This window comes from Protopterus annectens, chromosome 4.part0 (assembly GCF_019279795.1).
Source record: "Protopterus annectens isolate FY-2018-M chromosome 4.part0, PAN1.0, whole genome shotgun sequence".
Lineage (NCBI taxonomy): Eukaryota > Metazoa > Chordata > Ceratodontiformes > Protopteridae > Protopterus > Protopterus annectens.
Genome location: NC_056733.1, coordinates 1,867,288,503 through 1,867,308,136, shown reverse-complemented (window position 1 = coordinate 1,867,308,136; position 19,634 = coordinate 1,867,288,503). Strand labels below are relative to the sequence as shown.

The 19,634-nt window shown below is 40.4% G+C and overlaps 2 protein-coding genes across 3 annotated transcripts in view; one reads left to right on the top strand and one right to left on the bottom strand.

Moving 5' to 3' along the window:
- Positions 1-11,433, top strand: part of INSYN2B (inhibitory synaptic factor family member 2B) — a 689,561-nt gene extending 678,128 nt beyond the window's left edge. The window contains exon 4 of one of the 2 annotated variants that reach the window (XM_044069536.1): positions 10,881-11,433. In XM_044069536.1, the coding sequence (XP_043925471.1) occupies positions 10,881-11,067 (187 nt within the window). In that variant the 3' untranslated portion in view covers positions 11,068-11,433. The remainder of the gene's footprint in view (positions 1-10,880) is intronic. The other variant, XM_044069538.1, reaches the window with a different exon arrangement.
- DOCK2 (dedicator of cytokinesis 2) overlaps positions 1-19,634 on the bottom strand; it is a 4,134,711-nt gene that overhangs the window by 1,917,435 nt on the left and 2,197,642 nt on the right. The window lies entirely within an intron of this gene.

Genomic DNA, 19,634 nt, shown 5'->3' with positions numbered 1-19,634 from the left:
AACATTACAGTTTACCTAGGATTATAGCTCTGCAATGTGTGTATGTGTGTGTGTGTGTGTGTGTGTGTGTGTGTCTGTGTGCGCGCGCATGTTACCTGCAGTGCAAAACTATACTGCTGCAAAAACGTGTAATGTATATGGAATAGTTTGTTACAGGACCATTACTAGTAAAACAACACTGTCCCTAGTAAAATATACTGTAGCAAAACCATATAATGTGTATGGAATAGTTTGTTACAGGGCCATTACTGCCATTACTAGTAAAACAGCACTGTCACTAGTAAAATATAATGTAGCAAAATCAGGTATAGCATATGCAGTAAAGTGCTACAAGACTGCTGCTAGCAAACCTGTCATAACAGACCTACAATAAAGGAGTATATGAAATCAACCAGGAGCCTCTGGATGGGGGACGGATGGTGGGACGTAATGAATGAATGAAGATCAACCAAACAGATGGAACGGTATGGTAATACATAACTTTTATCTGATTTTGTTAATATTCGTTCATTCTTTACTGATGGGACAGAGTCCCCAGCTACCCGTATCCCTGGGTGGCCTTCATGGAAGGACATTCCTGAGCACCATGGAGCCAAAAGAAGCTCTAACTCTGGAGGCCAAGTCCAATTTGTAACGAAGAATAAAGGTATGAGGCCTGGCCCAAGTCGCAGCTGAGCAAATATAATTGAGGGAAGCCTTAGCATGGAAAGCTGCTGAAGTTGCCATAGATCTTGTAGAATGAGCTTTCACTCTATGAGGCAAGGTGAGATTGTTTTTGTTGTAGATAAAGGTAATACAATTTCTCAACCATGAAGCCAATGTAACTTTTGAGACAGGATGACCTTGTCTAGATCCAGAAAAGGCCAGAATCAGTTGGTCTGATTTATGGGTAGCTTTTGTTCTGTCCAGATAAAAACGTAATTGTCTATGAACATCCAAGGAGCGCAGGCAATACTCTCCCTTGTTAGAGCGGTTAAGAAAGAACATCGCGAGATCGATAGATTGGTTGATAGACCACTATGACACCACTTTTGGTAAAAAGGAAGAATTAGTTCTCAGTGATACCCTATCCTTATGGAAGATAAGATAGGGAGGTTTAATGCATAAGGCTTAAAGTTCTGGCCGATGTGATAGCTAAAGTTTTCCAAGAGATATATTTCACATCATATGTAGATGTAGGTTCAAGGTGGGTGCTGTTAGAGCTTGCAGAACCAATGCCAAATCCCAAGGTTGTACCGGTTCTCTAAAGGGAGGTTTTAGGTGGCTAACCCCCTTCAAGAAAGTTTTACAGAGTCTATGTGACATAAGTGAAGAATCCTGAAAACCAATGTGGAAATTTGAGATGGCAGCTAAATGTACATGAATAGTAGAGGCAGACACCCCAGAGTGGAAAAGATGTGATAAGTAATCCAAAACCACCAAAACTGGGGCTGACAAGGGGTCTAATTGTTTATTCACTGCCCATAGAGAGAACCTTTTCCATTTATTAAGATAGATTAGTCTGGTGGACGATTTATGAGATGCAATAAGAATATTGCGCACAGGGGATGAGAGGTTTTCCTGTCTGGCAATCATTGGAAGTGGAGAAACCAAGCTGTCAGTTTCAGGGTTGTTAGACTGGGGTGAGTCAGACCCTGAGGATGGGAGATTAATGTTGGGGATGGACTGAGGATCCATGGTTGATCTAGCAGGTGAGGCCAGAGGAAGGGAAACCAGACTTTTTGAGGCCAATATGGAGCAATGAGGATCACTTTGCTCTTCAACTGTTGTGTTTTCTTCAGAAATTGGGAGATGAGGGGAAAAGGAAGATAAGCATAAAGTGGACCCGAGGACCAAGCGTGGACTAGATCGTCTCTCGGTGACTGTCCCCGAGGGGGGATCAGGGCAAAATAGTTGCTGCACTTGTAGTTGGTTGGTGAGGCAAATAGGTCACAGCAAGGCTGGCCCCAGCGGTTGAAGGTTCTTGCCGCTATCATAGGATTCAGGGACCACTTGTGAGGCTGCAGAATCCACCTGCTCAATTTGTGTGGTATCACGTTGGACCTCCCGGAAATGTGCATTGCAATTAGAAAGTGGTTGGAAGCTATCGCCCATTGCCACATTCTCAAGGCCTTGGCCTAACGGGAAAGATTTGGTGCCCCCTTGTTTGCTTGATGTACCAGACCACTGACATGTTGTCTGATTGGATCACAACAGTCCTTGACAGAAGGATGGAATGAAATGCTTGCAATGCTAGTAGTACCACCCTCAGTTCCAGGACACTGATATGCAAAAGGGCCTCTGTCTCTGACCAGGTGCCTTGGACCAAGTTTCCCTGATATAGCCCCCCCACCCCAACAGGGAGGCGTCCGTGGTCACCATGGCTATCGGTTGATGGGGGCTGATGGGACAAGACCACTGTTGTGGATTTTGAGACGTCCACCCGAGTAAATCTTGCTTGCATTTCTGAGTTACACTTATCCGAAAAGACAAAGGATGTTGTAGAGGGTACCACTGGGTAAGAATTAGCCATTGAAGGAGCCTCATGTGGAATCTGGCTGGAGGAACAATGGTGATCGAAGCTGCCATTGACCCCAAGAGTTGGAGTATACATCGAGAGAGAGATTTGTGGTGACAGAGCAGCGGTTGAACCTGTTGCCTTATTCTTTGAAGCCTGTGATCTGGAAGAGATGCTGTGCAATTTCTTGTGTTCAACAGAACCCCTATGAATTACAGAGACTGAGCTGGGGTTGGGTTGGACTTCTCTCAGTTGATAGTGATTCCCAGGCTTTGTGCTGTGAGGAGAGTGTAGTGCAGGGCTTCTTCCAGTAGATGCTTAGTGGGGGCGGTAAGAAGCCAGTCGTCTAGATATGGAAACACCTGGAATCCTTGAGATCCCAAGTAAGCGATAACCACTGCCATGAATTTGGTGAACACTCTGGGGGCTGTAGAGAGACCGATGGGCAGAGCTCAAAATTGGTAGTGACTGGCTCCTATGTGGAAGTGGAGGTATCTTCTTGAGCGTTTGTCCATTTTTATGTAGTAATACGCATCTTGAAGATCTACAGAGCACATCCAGTAGTAGTCTTCCAGAAGATAAAGGATAGACTGAACCGTGACCATCCAGAATTTCTCTGTTTTTACAAATTTGTTCAGTGTGCTGAGATCCAGAATTGGTCTTCAGTCCCCTGTCTTTTTTGGCACTAAAAAGAACCTTGAGTAAAAACCGGATCCTATATGGTCTAGGGGGACCGCCTGGATGACTCTTTTATGTAGCAGCTTTTGGATTTTGTGTGCTGCTGCTTCCCTTTGACTGGGTGGAACGTCGGGTAATACTCTGGATGAGATTGGACAAAGATGGAAGGGGATGTGATAGCCTCTGGATATTATTTGTACCCAAGAGTCAGTGGTTATATTTTGCCAGGCAGTGGGGTACAAGGAAAAATGACCCCTGACTGCTTCCAGAGGTGAGCAGTCGGGCAACACTTTAGGAATGCTGATAGGGTTGGCCAGAGAAGGAATCTCTGGAATCCCAGATTTACGGACCATCTCTGCCCCGAAAGAGGCATCTTCCATTGGAGTTTCCCCCTCTGCCTCTAGGGAAGAACTCAGCATGTGCATCCCAGAAAGAGCCCTGTGATTTCCTGTGCCACATCTTCCCGCTCCTCTGATTTCTGGAGTAGAATCGTTGAGGAGTGAAGTGTCTGACACCAATGGCAGATAAGGTCTTGTCATCTTGTTCGCACCTTCCCAGCGCATCTTTCACTTTAGGGCCAAACAAAGAAGCAGTCTTGATGGAGGCATTCATGAAGGAAGCCTTAAAGGAGTCTGCGAAGTCGCAAAGGTGCATCCAGGCATGTCGTCTGGTGACTATACCCATGCCTGCCGTTCTAGCTGCTCCTTCCATTGCGTGAGAAATAAGATGCATGGAAGAGTTGGAAATGGAGTCTAGGGTGGCTATCTGAGAAGCCACGTTGTCACGGACCTCATCAGAAACAGCTCCTGCCAAGGTTTCAGAGAGCTGGTTGATAAAATCCTTCTGAAGCCTGGTAGTGTGCCAAATAGTTCAAAGACCTTAAGGCGAAGGTTGATGAATCAAACACATGCTTCCCTAGTCTCTCTATCGCCCGGGATTCCTTGTTGGGCAGATGGAGAGTTTGGCTCTTTTCTGCCAAATCCTTCTTAGTTGCAGCTGCCACCACCATAGCATCTACTGGAAGACCAATGTGAGTGCTCAGCTGGGGGCGATAATATTTTATCCGGTCTCCTTAGTATCACTTCCAGGTTGTCAGGAGACTTCCATCTGTGCTAGACAATGAGCTGGATGAGCTCATCGGCCAGTGGGGTGACCAGGTAGGGGGCCGGGCATAAAAAGCCTGCCAGAATATGGATTCCTCAGAGGAAGGATTAGAGTACTTCCAGTCACCCCTCTGTCTAAGGATCTCAAGGATGTCCCCAAAGGACACCTCATCAGAGGGTGACCGTGAGGACCCTTCTCTGTCATCAAAATACGTATCTTCAATCAATGACTCTTCAGTGGAGTCCATGTGCTTCCTCTTGCATGACGCTTTGTGGGGTACTTCCTCAGTGGGAGGTTCTGGGGAAGACTGCAAAGAGGGGGTCTCCTGAGGAGGAGAAACCTGAGGCCCTTGTGCCTGGTGTCTGGTGGTTGTGGCTTGTGACAGCTGTGGCACAGAGGGTGGAGAGGACTCTGACATGTAGGGTTTGCCAGCAGAGGCAAGTGCCCTCTCCATGGCCTGGAGGGATGGGAGCTTGGAACCAAGCATGACAACCTTGGAACCAGGGTCACACCCTACCCCAACGAGCTGACCCCCAGACCAGGAGTCTCAAGAGGACTGTGAGCTATGAGAGAGAGAGGATTCCTGGAGGGTGCCATAGAAAAAAATCGGCATGGAACCAGGAATGGCCTCCTCATGCACAGCCACTAGCTTGAGAAGAGCCCAATGCCCAGTGCACCAAGGGCCACAAGGACGACTCCAATTCCAAAGTGAGATCCACGACTGGAGTTGGAGAAAGGGAAGTTGCGGTCAGAGTAATAGGCATCAAAACTTGCATAGAAGTCAAAGGAGGAGTGTACGTTGGAGTTTGAGTAAATATACGGTCACCTGAAGGAGGTATCGTGGACCTTGATGGGTGAGAGAGACCTCTAGCCACAAGCAACTGGTCAAAAAGCCGCAACACATCTTGCTCAGAGAGGCTCCTGGTTGACCTAATAGAGAAAGCTGATGGCAATTCTGGCTTTTCTAGAAAAGGACTGTATTGACTACCAGCGAATGGATCCAAGGAAGGAGCATACTTGGTTCTTGCTAATTTGAGGGGTGCAGAGCCCAGAACCAAGGACGCCTGCACTGAAGAAAATGGTGTGGAAGTAGTCTGCGCTGATGATGTCAGCGCCATAGAAGTTGAAGTTGTCTGCACTGCAAAGGCAAAAGTCTGCCCCAATGGGTATGGTGCCGTCGAGGAAAGTGTCTGCACCAGTAATAAGGATGGTACCAAGAAGGACTGCACTGAAGAACATGTCGGTGCCGAAAATGTCTGCGTCATAGAGGACAGAAATGCCATACTCAGAACTGAAGGGGATTTTACCAATTGTGCTGAAGGGGACTGTACCTGCATTGATGGTGGTGGTAAGGGCTGAGACAGAACTAATGGAGCCATAGTTGTCTGCACCGGGAACTCCGGTGATGATAAGAAAGACATGGCTGGAGCCAGAATCATTTGAGGCAGTGCCAAGCCTAGGGCCGACAGGGTCAAAGGTGACAGTGCCAAAGTAGTAATCAATTTCACCTTCTTATGAGTCAACTCCCTACGATCTCCAGAGGGAGAAGAAGGGAGTGACCTCGATGAGGAAGAATGCCTCTTACGGGGTTTAACAGGAGGGGGTGAGCCCTCTGACCCAGAAATAACCTCAGAGAAAGGAGATTTGAGAAGACCTTTCAATATTAATTTATTCTTCTTCTCATTAAGAGTCCTGGTCGAACAAATTTTACAAATCCCACATGGGGGATCCACAGTAAGGTGGGAGACAGACAGTAGACACATAAGTCATGGCCATCGGAAAGTGGTAACTTACGACCACAATCCTTATACTGCTTAAAACCAACACTACTTTTCTTATCCAACATAATGATGTGGAGAAGAAGAAGAACAGTACCAAAAAGAAGAGGAAAGGCTACCCAAAAGGGTAAGAAGAGAAAAAGGAAGGATTACCAACGATGGTAATGAAGAATTACCTCAGAGGTAAGAAAAGGGTAATAAAGGGAAAAAGACTAAAGGGAGAGAGTCTAAAGTATATGATAGGGTAGGAAAATATTAAGAGAAACTATATGAAAAACTTTAAAGTAAGAACAATGTATAAAACTTTCAAAAAATTAGACACTTAGCTGAGAGAGTAGCTTGACATGGCTGTACAGCAATGTGGCAAACGAGATCTGAGGTAACAAGGAGCAGAGCATTCTGGGTAGGACCTTGGCTCAAGAGTTTTTGGCTGACATGAGCTTGATATTGGCTGGCTCAGTTCCGAGGACAGAACCGATAACCCATCAGTAAGGAATGAACGAAGACTAACAACATCAGATCAGCAAATTATGAATTTATGAAAAAATAAGAATGATATACAGTTTAACCAAATCTGAATGGAGGATGTTACAAAGTTTAAGTAAAGAGAACAAATTAATATTCAAACCATCAGATAAAGGCAATGAGATTGTGGTTATGAACTATACTCAATATTTGAAAATGTGTTATGAACATCTCTCTGATAAAAATGTATAAGGAATAGTTAATTTGGATATATATATATATAAAGAAATTTTGGGGAAATGTCAAGATTTATTAAATAAAGGTTTTAGACTTGGGTATTTGTCTATGGATGATAAAGAAAATAAGTTTAGCAGTGAGGGATGCACCATGGCCTTATTTTATTGTCTGCCCAAGATTCACAAAGATTGTTGTAATCCCCAGGATGGCCCATTGTTTCTGCATATAAATGTTTTTTACATAATATTGACATGTTACTTCATAAGCAGTTGCTTCTGTTTGTTATTAAATTACATTCTTGTATAAGGGGCACTTTTGAATATTTTGAACAAAATATCAGATGTTAAGTGGATGAGTGATATGTTCTGGATAACTCTTCATATATGAAGTCTACACATCAACATTAAATATACTTTTGGTGTGGAGGCTCTTCAGTATTATCTAGGGGAGAGCCCTTTATCAAGTTTTGTTATAGAATTAGTCCACATTTGTTTAAAGAATAACTATTTTGAATTTAATAAGAAGTTATATCATCAAATACAAGTGACAGCAATGGGGACACCTTTTGCCCCCATGCATGCAAATTTGCTAATGGGCTTACTTGAGTCAGAATATTTTTATAATCAGGAATTCTTTAGGAAATATATGATTTGATATTATAGCAATATTGATAATTTAATATTTATTTAATGGGGTCATGATTTCATGTTAGAATTTGTGCAAAATTTACAAAGTATTGGATTTGGTTTAAGTTTTGATGACTCAAGTTTGGGAAGAAGATAGAATTTTTAGATGTTCAATTAGAGGGCAATGGTGATAGTGTGATTAAAACTAAGGTGCGTAGAAAATTTGAAGATGGATGTCAGTGCCTTTAGGGTAATAGTTGTCATCCCCTCACTTGCTATCTGCTTTACCCTATGTTGAATTTCTTTGTTTACAGAGATTATGTAACAATGAATTAGATTTTTGTAATGTGTTACGGAAAACTATACAAATGTTTCTTAAAAGGGGTTATGATAGGGGGCTTTTGGAATGATATTCTAAGAACCTGGTAAATGAAGTAAATGATAGGGGTGTTAATTTTGGTACTAAGCCTATTAACAGAAATATAGTACCACAGACATGTAAAAATGCTGTTTGCAGAAAAGTTTATATGATTACCACATATAGTAATTTTAGAGAGCAGCTTAATTTTTTTTTTTGTTATTTTTGAAATCTAAGGAGTTTTCCAATGTATTGTATACTGTTCCTTTTATTTTGTATAAACGGGGAAGAAATGTAAAATACATGTTGGTACGTAGTAGATTTTCTTTCCCTGTGATGTCTCCCTTTAGGGAATTGAATAACATAAGGACTGTTACATGTGGCAGCTGTTCAAGTTATAAATTTATTGTGAGGAGTTTTGATAAAATGAATGGGATAGTGTCTGAATCAGAAAAGATATTGTTGCAATACAGAAGGGATTATATATGAATTAAAATTCCCGTGTAACTTATTTTACATAGGGGAAAGTAGGACAGCCTTTAAGGTACAACTCCAGGAACATGTCAGCAGAGAATCCAGTTGTACAACATTTTAAGCTTCATAATAGTGACCCGGGGGACTTCAGGGGACAGTTTTAGAACAAGTGGTTTCTGATGGTTATGGTAGTGGGGATATAAAAAATAAACTTTTACATAAGGAATCAGTTTTTATTTTAAAATATGGAACTTTGTCTCCCTGTGGCTTGAATGTTGACTGTAATTGGAGATTTTTAATATTTAATTATTTAATTGGTTAATTAGTTTTAAGTTTGCCTATTTATGTTTGAATATTTAAGGGACTGCTGTTTTATACTGATTTATTCCTTGAAGGCTGTTTAGCAGAGGTGCTAGAGTGTATTGGAATAAAAGTTTATTGTTCATTTGGATTTACTGGCTTTTATGTGGTTTGTGATTTTTGCTAGCAGACATTTAAGAAGAATTTCATATGACTCTGCTATCACATAGCTTAACAGCAGCCAGGAGATGTGATACTCGTTGAAAGAAATATGTTTGTAAGGGAGGAGTGAAGAGTTGGTATAAATCCACAAAAGGTGATGCAATGCAATAACATGAGTATCTGACTATTCATTACACTTCAAATTCAAACTGCATTATTAATTCTGGTGGATTTGAAAAGCATTTAATGAATACATGACCCATATGCAAAAAAATCAGCATAATATTACTTTAGTATTATTTTATAAGCTTCAGTACTACTTAACATACACTCAAGTGTATAACTACCAAAGCACTTAATAACAAAAATATAATATGAAGAATTAAAATAACAGAATGTGATAAAAGTATAGTTATGGTGTAATTAAGAATTTTTCCACATATTTTTCACTGTATGTCATATCAAATGGATGAGTTTTTAGGGAGTTGTTCAAGCAAGGGAAGGGAGGACTGTCACAAAGACCTCATTGTAATAGATTCCAAAGGAACAGAACTGGCTGGGGGACACCAGCTATTTCCAACTACTTCTGAAAAATGACCAGCAGCCCTTGGGTGGCACATCACCCAAGACAGCAATACAGACCAACAAACTCCTTTATATACAAGAAGTATCCACATCATACAGGCACAAATAAACTAACAACAGTATTTTAAACTGGACATGGGTTAGTGAAATCTCTGTAGCATTGCATAATAAATAGATAACAGGACATATCTGTTAGCAACTGAGCTGCCAGGTTTTGTACTAGCTATAGCTGATGGATCTTAGTGTTAGGAAGTCCCAAGATAAAGCATATACTCAAGGCAGGACCATGATGGGTTGTTAACTGGATTCAAGCATGGATTCAGAGCTGTTAGATCATCAAACTTTCCTGGTCCAGACTGATGATTTGATTATTAGAGACATGGGTAAAGATAACCATGTGGATGTAATCATTTTTATTTCACAAATCCTTAGACTCAATTCCATACTAGAAGCTATTAGTAAAGATGAACCATATAGGAGAGGCAGTATGCTCGTCAGTGGGCTGAAGAACAGATGGATAATAAGAATGTAATAGTCTCATAAAATAAGAAAATAAAAAGAGGTGTTCCTTAGGGCTCAGTCTTCAGTCTTCCATTCCTCAGTATCTGATCCTGTCTCTGATCTTGTCATTATAGAAAAGATAAATAATCATGCATACTATTAAAAAACAGTGTCTTAAGCAACTCAAATCCTAGGATGTGCATTTTGTTCTACAGGTGTGTAGAATCTAGGTAGAGACAACTACTGGTTAGTAGAATCTACTAAAAGGGGGATAATGTAATTTTGCAGGCACTACTTAAGGCATCATTGGATTGAACTGAGCATTTCTGGAGATCTTCTGCAAAACAGAAGTTACAGACCTGAAGAGAGTGCTGAAAAAAGCTAAACAGATGATGCATGGAATTGAGGGAATGGCTTGGAAGGAAAGAAAAGGGAAGTGCAACCCTTTTTTACCTGAAAAGAGGAGAGAAAGGGGAATACGATAATAGTCTGTAAAGTTATTAGGGGAAAACTAATGATATAATATCACAAAGGAAAAACTGAACTGATAGGAAAAAGCCTAGGATACAAATTAAATGAATAAAATTTAATCCTGATATGACAAGGTATATTTTCTCTGACAGAGTGGAAGATAAATAAAATCAACAAAATGGGCAGATAGTGCTAGGACAGCTGAATCTTTAAAAAGCTTGAGAATCCTGGACGGATGGTCTTAAGGTCTGGGCACCTGCTTTAGTCTGTGACACGGAGACAATTAGATAGATCTGTAGTGTCATCCTTCTGGTTATTTTATGTATTCCTGTACATATGTAAGTATGCAAAATGAAAAAAAAAAACTTTCCTTGCAGAGTTCACTTTAGTATTACATTTGTTGTGTATACTGCAAGATGTATTATTCAGTCTATAAATGTTTTCACAAGTTTTATCAGGATGCTGAAAAACAAGTCAAAAAAATTTGGGGGGGCATTAGTCTTCCTCTGTCCTTGGAAAAAAAGTATGCCACTAAAGCACAACCTGTCAGTTATACATTTCATACAAGCAATATTAAAAGATGATACGGTTTTATATCCCTGTCAGTACATATTTAAAGACTGATATTTTGTTTTTCTCTGTAGTGTAGAATATGACTTCAGACAACAAGAAGGAAGATTTCATCAGGTCCTCAGAAACTTAGAGTGTGAGAATAAAAGTGCTGAAGTAGAACAGCCAATAAGAGTGGAACATTGTACCCAGACATCTAGCACACAGACTTCAAGAAGGAAACATAAAAAGATCAAGAGGAAATGTTTCTGGTGGCTCTGAACTTCCATTCACCTGTAATATTTCCAGGAAATGTTTAATAGCATATGATAGGCGTATAACTGAAACATCTTATAATCATACTAAAAGAACTGCAAATGCCATGTAAATTCTGACAGAAATTATATATGTTAGTGACAAATGAAGATTTATCATGCTTCATGTTTCAAATTTTAAGTGTTTAAGAGCAATTGTTTAATAAGATTGCAGATAATGTATATATATGTATGTATGCATACTGAAACTTAGATTATATATATTTTGTATCTGTAGATAAACGTGTATAAAATGTCATGTAATATTTTGTTATAATGTATATACAGTGTACAAAAATATTACACAATATAATAAAAGCACAGTGCAGTGTAACAGTTTGCTGGTCTAAAACACGCATGCACACACACGCTTTATTATCCTATGCTTTTTAAATCCTTCAAGCATAAAATGAAATAATGATATTCAAGAAAACTAATATGAATCAGCAATGTAGTGTGTTACATGAGTATAAATTCCTCAAAACTCCATTTCAGCAATGAATAGTCAAATGATTACAAATGTGTGCACATTAAGAAAAGTACAGTCAAACCCTAATATATGTCAGACCTTATAATAGCTATATCTATTCATCTATATGTACACACACACACATATATACACACACACACACACACACACACACACACACACACACACACATATACACACATATATACACACACACACACACACACACACACACACACACACACACACACACATAGTATATTGAATATATTCAGAATGTGTAATGTTCTGAATGTCAAATCACAAATGAACAACCCCAAAAAAATGAACCATACAATGTTGAAATGCAATAAAAACAACACAACACACGTACTATGGGGGTCAAGTCCCCTTTAATCCCCACAACCCCTGATTCTTATATCAACTCCAGGATCACACTATACTGGGGAAAGGGCAAAAACCCAAACCCAGCTGTTCTGCAAACACAGGCAACACATTACTGGCTTCTGTGCAACTGCTGTTAATGGTCATCAACATTGTCTGATTCAGCCTTTTTGGATCGATCATTTGTGATTCAACATTCAGAGCATTCATCATCATACACCCACATACACACACACATACATGTGTGTGTGTATGTATAAACAAAAGTTATCCTATGTAACGAATAAACAGGTTCAGCAGAGTCCTGAAATGTCCTAGCATTTATCTTGCTTAGCACACAAGAAAACACTGATGTTAAGAACAAATATAAAGACGCAACTTTGTGGTCATGTGATAAGTGGAATTAACAAACACTATTTTGTGATTTCAGAGTTCTTGGTATGTAAAAAGGCCTTGTTAGGACAGCTTGTAAATATGCTCTGTTATGCAGCTATTTATCACTACATGGGGTAGTAATGACATATTAAGATCATTTTACTGTGAGTACAGTGGTACTGTATACTGGCTCAGATGTCATACCTCTCAACCATCCCTTATTTTGACTCAAACATTTGCCCTGTCACTCATAAAATTTTTGATTTCTGGTAAATCACAGAGTATTACAGTCAGTCAGTAATGCCAGAGACTGAAGTTTATTTTTCTTATTGTGTGTTCTATTCACTTTTTACATGAACTAGTATAATATTTAAAAAATTGTTCCTGATTCTTACCTTTTGCCACACCCTTATTATTCATTGTTTTGTCCCAGATTCTTGTGGAAATACATTGAGAGCTAGATTAACCCCCTCTCCAATATACATCCCAGTACAAATGCAGTGTAGGTGTTTTCATTTCAGTCTATGGGAAAATGCTGTTCTCTGTAACAACTGTCTCATTCAGATCTTGCTACTATAATCCAGTGCCTGCATCAAAAAGCTCGTTAACATACAACCATGTCTGAATAAATTGCAATGAACCCAGCATGCACCAGCATGCCTGGTACAGTCCTTCTGAAGTGGTGATCTGGAATGGAAGGCATTTCCTTTTAACAAGTGAGCATCTCCAAGTCTTCTGTTTTTAGCTATCTCTGTTTTTATTTATTTATTTTTTTTGTAATGTATGAATACACTATGAAATATAACATATAGTAAATGGTGTTAATGTATACTTAACATTGCCTCAGTGTAGAGGTATAGATACGCAATCAAGCTGACCTCCTCTTGAGTTTTGGTAATATTTCAACAGTGTTAAGTATGCAGTTAACACCTCATGGTGATACATTATCCCTTACACTGTGTTATTAAAACATCAGAAACACACTTCTGTCCATTAAACTACAAACCACCTAAGAGAGGTGTAATAAGTCTTTCACTATATGGGAAACTCAGATGTCCAAGCTATGATGTTTCACAGCAAACAACTAAAGTAATCCCTGGAATCTTTATAATAACATGTTGGATACAAAAAAGTCTCCCATAAGCTAATCTGTATTGTTCATATCTATACACTTTTGCCCTTTAATGTGAGTTCTTTGGATTTTACACTTTTGCATTATTATTTATGGCATCCATGCACACAATCTCATCCATTCAATAATACCAGTCATACTGCAGTGATTTAACTGCCATAATACACAAGACATTTTTAAAGTAAAACAACAGTTCACTGCCTCTAAATCACAAGCAGCCAGTCATGAAATGTTGACTGTCTAACAGAAGTGGAGCCCTGCCAGTTTATGTATAAGGTCATATATTTGCCCTGGCCCAAAATGCTGAGGTCTAATCTGCATGCAAAAGTTCCTGACAGCAAAATAATAGGTTGGTACTAGGCTATTAGCCCTAGGGTCTATATAAGCCTAGCCAAAAAAGTACCATGGCTTTCGCCACCCAAGAAAATTATTTTCCTGTGCCCCTGTCGAGCAGAGCCACAGAGGTGATTCCCGGGGTGAATTTCCTATTTCCCATCCAATCATCGAGATTTTTCTTGAAGAGTGCTAATGGGGAGCTTTGTCTGATACAGACAGGTAGTTTGTTCCAGAGTATGGGAAGTCTCTGGGACAGGAATCTATCCCTCCAGCATGTTCTGTTTATTGTAGTGACAAGGTTTAGGTCCCTAGAGCGTGTAGCTCAGCGGGATTGGAATTTCTTTAAGTGGAACATGTCCAACAGCTCTGGTTTTGACATAGCTTTGTATGTTAGGCAGAGATCGCCTCTGAGTAAGCGATATGTGATGGAGTAAAGCTGGAGTTTTTTGAGACGGTCTGCATAGGCTATCTGTTAGAGGCCAGTAATCCTCTTTGTGAGGTATTTCTGCGGCCTTTACACTTGTAGATGTCTTGTGAGATACATACCAAAAGGGGCGTTGTACTCTATAAGTGGTCTAATGAGTGACAAGTAGAGGGGAACAATTACCTCTTTTTTCCTGGATTAAAAACCTTTTGTGATGAGGTGTGCCACATAGGAGGATTTCCTGACTTCTGTGGCGATGTGATTATCAAAGGAGGGACTACTGTCCACCTGTATCCCAAGGTCTCTTATCACACTTTCGGTGTTAAGTAGACTACCACCTATGTGGTAGCTCATGGGTACAGAGTTTTTACCAAAGGGGATGACAATGCAATTTTTGGCATTGAGCTTGAGGCCATGGCTTTGACACCAGGCATCTGTCTCTGTGAGGCCCTTTTGTAGGATGTCCACATCGTTAGGAGTTTTGATTATGGCTCTTAGTTTGCAGTCATCTGCAAACTTTATCAGCCAAAGACCTTCTGTGTTAGCCTGTACTTCAGAGAAGTAGATAACAAACAGGAGAGGACCCAGGACTGAACCCTGTGGTACTCCACTTGTCACTGGTCTGAAGTCAGATTTGGAGTCTGCTACTTTCACAGGGTGGGTTCTGTCAGTGAGCCAGTTGGCAACCCATCTTGTGACATAGGGATTTATACCTAGTTTAGTGAGTTTATCTATAATTCCAGAGTGGGGGATGGTGTCAAAAGCCTTGGCGAGATCTAGATAGGCTGTGTGAACCACCTTACCCTCGTCTATGGCTTTGGTGACTGCTTCAAAGAAGTCAATCAGGTTTAGGAGACATGATCTGCCTTTTACAAACCCAAACTGGGTGGGGTCCAGAGTTTGGAGATTACCAATGTCTTTGTGTATAAGATCCATGATGATACGTTCCATGGCCTTGCAGACCAGGCTCATTAGGCTATTGGGGTGGTAGTTCCCGGGGTCCGTGGTGGCTCCCCCTTTGTGGAGTGGGATAACCGTCGCTGTGCGTCATTTAGTGGGCACAAAGCCTGAGGTGAGGCTATGATTGAACATGGTGCTTAGGTGGGGTACCAGTTCATTCTGCAGTTCATGTAGAATGCAGCCTAGGATGTTGTCAGGTCCCATGGATGCTGTGTTCTTGGCTTTGGAGAGTGTGGTTTTTACCTTTGCAGCCATGATTACAGGAACTTTGCATTCTTCCAGTATAGAGATGGGCCCTTTAGGGGGTGAGAGGGGGGTAAAGTAAGAACTGAACCTATCTGCCAGGATGTTGGCAATATCAGTTGGTTCTGTATATTTAGTGCCATTGTACTGTAACTCAGAGCAGATCTGAGTGTTGCCATTGAGATTCTTGACATAGCTATAGAATGCTTTGTGGTTGTCTTTAGAATCAGTGGCGATTTTGTTTTCGTAACTAGCTTTGGAGGATTTTATGAGGGATCTCAGCTTCTTACTGAGGCTGACCAGGGAGTTCCTCCAATCATGGAATTTTACTCTTTTTTGCAACAGTTTCTTTCTTCTGTTGTAGTTGTTTGTTTATGGCATGGGATCACCAGATTGACTTCCTTTTTTTGGAGGATAGCATCTTGGTTCTGTTAGGGATAGCACAATCCATACACTCGTATAAGTGCTTATAAAGTGCATTTGTGTAGGATTCAGCAATCGTATCTCTATTGTCTGTCTGCATGGGTTTCGTGACGTTTGCCACTTCTGTCTTAAGAAGCGTGAAGTTGGCTTTGGAGAATTTTTTTACGGTGGTTTCCCTAATGGGGGGTGGGGGTGGGATGTGGATGTCTAGGGTGATTGGCTTGTGGTTGGATCTGACCAACGAGGAATTGACCTCTGGTGTGGAACACTGGTCGCCCATGTTGGTAATGACCAGGTCTAGGATATTGCTGCCCCTGGTGGAGAGGTAGAACCAAATCAGTAAATGCTATTTTGTTATCTGGGGGTGGGGGGTATGGCATTTTACATTATATAAAGTTCAACTACTGAAGAACAAAAATTCTCAAGCATGCAACTGAATAAAATTTAGCATATGTGTAGACAGCACGTGTTATAATGTCATGAAGTGCAAACATACCAAAAGGGACCAGAGCTTCATGTATTGTATGCTCAGCATGTAGAAGAGGAAGGGGATTAAGTGTATCCAGAAAAGCTTCACCAGCTGCAAACAGAGGTACGCTTGAAAGGATGGAGTCCTTAGGAGGTACTTTGGGGTACTATGTTAGGTAGAAAATGAGTAATGAACTGGTCAAAGTGTACCAGTGAGGTTAGACAGTCACCTAGCTTTTAGCCAGCAGAAAACAAAAATGTCCTGTGTGTCTGTCTAAAAGCTGACAAAGCCAGCAACTCTTCTGGAAACCTAGGATCATGTACAAAACCAAGACATCTTGTTTCATCTACCTTCTTATCCTATGCCTGCACCATACCTTATGCTAACAGATTTACCAGGGGAACACCCATGATAACAACTGTAAAAGGGTGGAAGACAGTCTGGCACCTTAGTATGCTATGGTTCCAGAATACTTGAAAAGGGTAGCCCTAATTTCAGTACACTTAGCGTTCACCATGAACCTGAGATGCTGCTCCTGACCCTCAATCCATGATATATATCTCAAAGTTTTCAGTACACTTAGGGTTCACCAAGAACCTGAGATGCTACTCCTGACCCTCAATCCATGATGTATATCTCAAACATTAGTCATACATCTTCCACTCTCTAATCCTGTACAGTGTGCAGGTCTACCTGTACCCAGAGATCAAAGTCAACAGATCATGAATCATTTTCCAACTTGCTTCTCTGTTCGTTTTTGGAAGCCTACTGTACTTTCTAATGTGGAGATTCTAGTATGGGCACAGTACTCTGAATGTGATAGGATGCTAGTCTACCCAGTGGTAAAGGCATCACTTTTTTCCTAATGGTGAGATCCTGACTGATGATGTACAGCATTTTATTACAGCACCAGCTCTTGTAAACTAGAACAATGTCTGAAACTGGAACTGACCTGAACTCCAAAGGTCATGGATGCTCTTCCTTCCTCACTCTTGGGACATTAATGACCATGTTTCTTAAATCTCAAGTGGACAATTTTAAATTTAGTCAAATCCAGAGTTCCAGTCCATTCAAAAGGCTGGCACCTAATGGATTCAGGTTTGGTTTCAAGGCATGAGTGGCTTGGCAGAAAGAATGGTGGTATCACTGAAGACTGCCAGGCTTATAACAAATATGTACTGATATGAAGCAGTACAGACCAAACATTGAGTCTTGGAGTTTTATATGGAACCAATATGGCATCAGAAATGGCACAATTTACCAGGAGCGTCTGAATATGACTAGTACGTTATTTCAGGCCCATGTGTGACATTAAGATTCTATAACACAGGCAGCCAGCATATGTAACAAATTTCTTATAGCGACTTTTTTTTCATTTTTATAAACATTATATTAACAGACTAATCCATATCAGCTATGCTGAAAAGTGCCATCGAGTTTATTTCCAAAAAAAAAAAAAATGTGAAGAAAGTGATGTAAGCCATGAGTTTGAATCTCGGACTTCTCCATGTACTCCACTAAACTGTGCTTAAGAAAGACACAATGGGTTAAACTGCCACAGAGGTGAGACAGATATATGTTTTTTTTAGTTTCCCGGGTCATATTGTCCTGTACTGAGGGCGGCATAAGCTACTCTTAAGTAAGCTGCAACTTTTCCAAAGAGGAAAAGAAAGCATGTACTCCAAGAGGAGTTACCCGAGTAATTGCAGTGGAACCACCTTTTACCTTTTGTGCAGGTTTTCTAAATATCAATGAATGGATGCCAGCTGGGCCTTTAATATGATGACAGTCATGCTGAAGTACAATGTAGTAATCAGAATGTTACAAACGGTCACTGGTAAAGAGGTATATATTTATCGCTTACATGCCAGATTGGAATGGTGCAGGAAGATATAAAGTCCTTAACTTTGTTGTTTCAAAGTGAAGTCCAACAATGAGATGGCATCAGCTATAGGTAACAGCAGATTGAGCCCATATACAGAACTTGCACCAGTAGTGGTTACCAGTATGTTAAGCCCATATCACATGGCTGCTTGTGTCTGAGACTGCATGAACGAAAATTATATACAAGACTAAAGGTAGAGAATGCTCACCATTAATGACCAGATAACTTGGTCAGCTCACTTCAGTTTTGGTGAATCTACTCATCAGCAGCTGGAGGCTGGAGTAGAAATGTTGTGGCAGACTGAAGCACAGTTACTAGTGCTCAGTGATGTATGTACTCTGAGTCGCTTGAGTGCTGAGATATCAATGAAAATGGGAACCAAGAGGCTGTGAAATCTACAAAGTAAATATCAGTTGGCAGAAAATTATGAATAATCACAACTGTGAACTTCAGCTGCAAAATTACAAAAGAGCAAACTGCAGTTCACTTCCAGGATGTCAAAGCTTCTATAATGATACTAGAAACTAGAAGCATGTTATTGCAGTGGCATATTCATTTTCAGATTACAAATGGCTGTCTACACTATACAGCAAGAAGAAATGAATCTCTACACCTTAACAAGATGGGCAGCTGTGCAAATTCAGCATCAGATTCATTCTCATGGGAGCACTACATACATATTGACTTCTAGTCCAAAAACTGCTTATTTAACCATTCCACAAAATTCTTTTATACTGATGCCCACAGGTGATTATTCCATCAGTAAGTTACTTGGTCATAGCAAATTCAGTTCAACTATTGTACTGGCTGAAAGAAGACACCCGAGGAAAAACCCATAAAGAGGTTTCCCATTTCTTCCTCATTGTTGCAACCTCAAAATGTATTATATCAATTAAGCAGCACAACCCCTGCATGAGAAAGGAGTGCCTTGTCCCCTAAATAAAACCAGCTTTGACTGTTTTGCTTTCAGGTGCCTTTTTTGGTAAATACTGCAGTTCAGTCAGCATTACTCTGATCAAGTAACCACGATCCGAATGTTGTCTGCCCAGCATTCTATTCTCACCATGCTGGTACTGACCTCTACTTAGTGGTCTTCACTTCTTCCATCCTTGCTCTAAAGCTCCTACAGTCATCAAAACAGCACATACTGACATTTGGAATGTGTGAATACCCATTCTGTATTTTTTCCAGCAACTGTTGGAGTTTAGGTCAACAAACTTCATGGAAGCAGTTCTGAAATCCTCTCCTTAGCATTATTCAAGAAAATGCAGTATACCCTATTAGTCATTATGGCCCTGTTTCAGTCCAAATTCTCTTTATTCCTTTGAGAAAAAAGTGGCAGCATTACAGTAGCACATTTTACCTGGTGCATCTACATACATAAAATGTGTTATAAGCTGCACAGTTGTTCATTACCAAATCCATTCTTTGATGA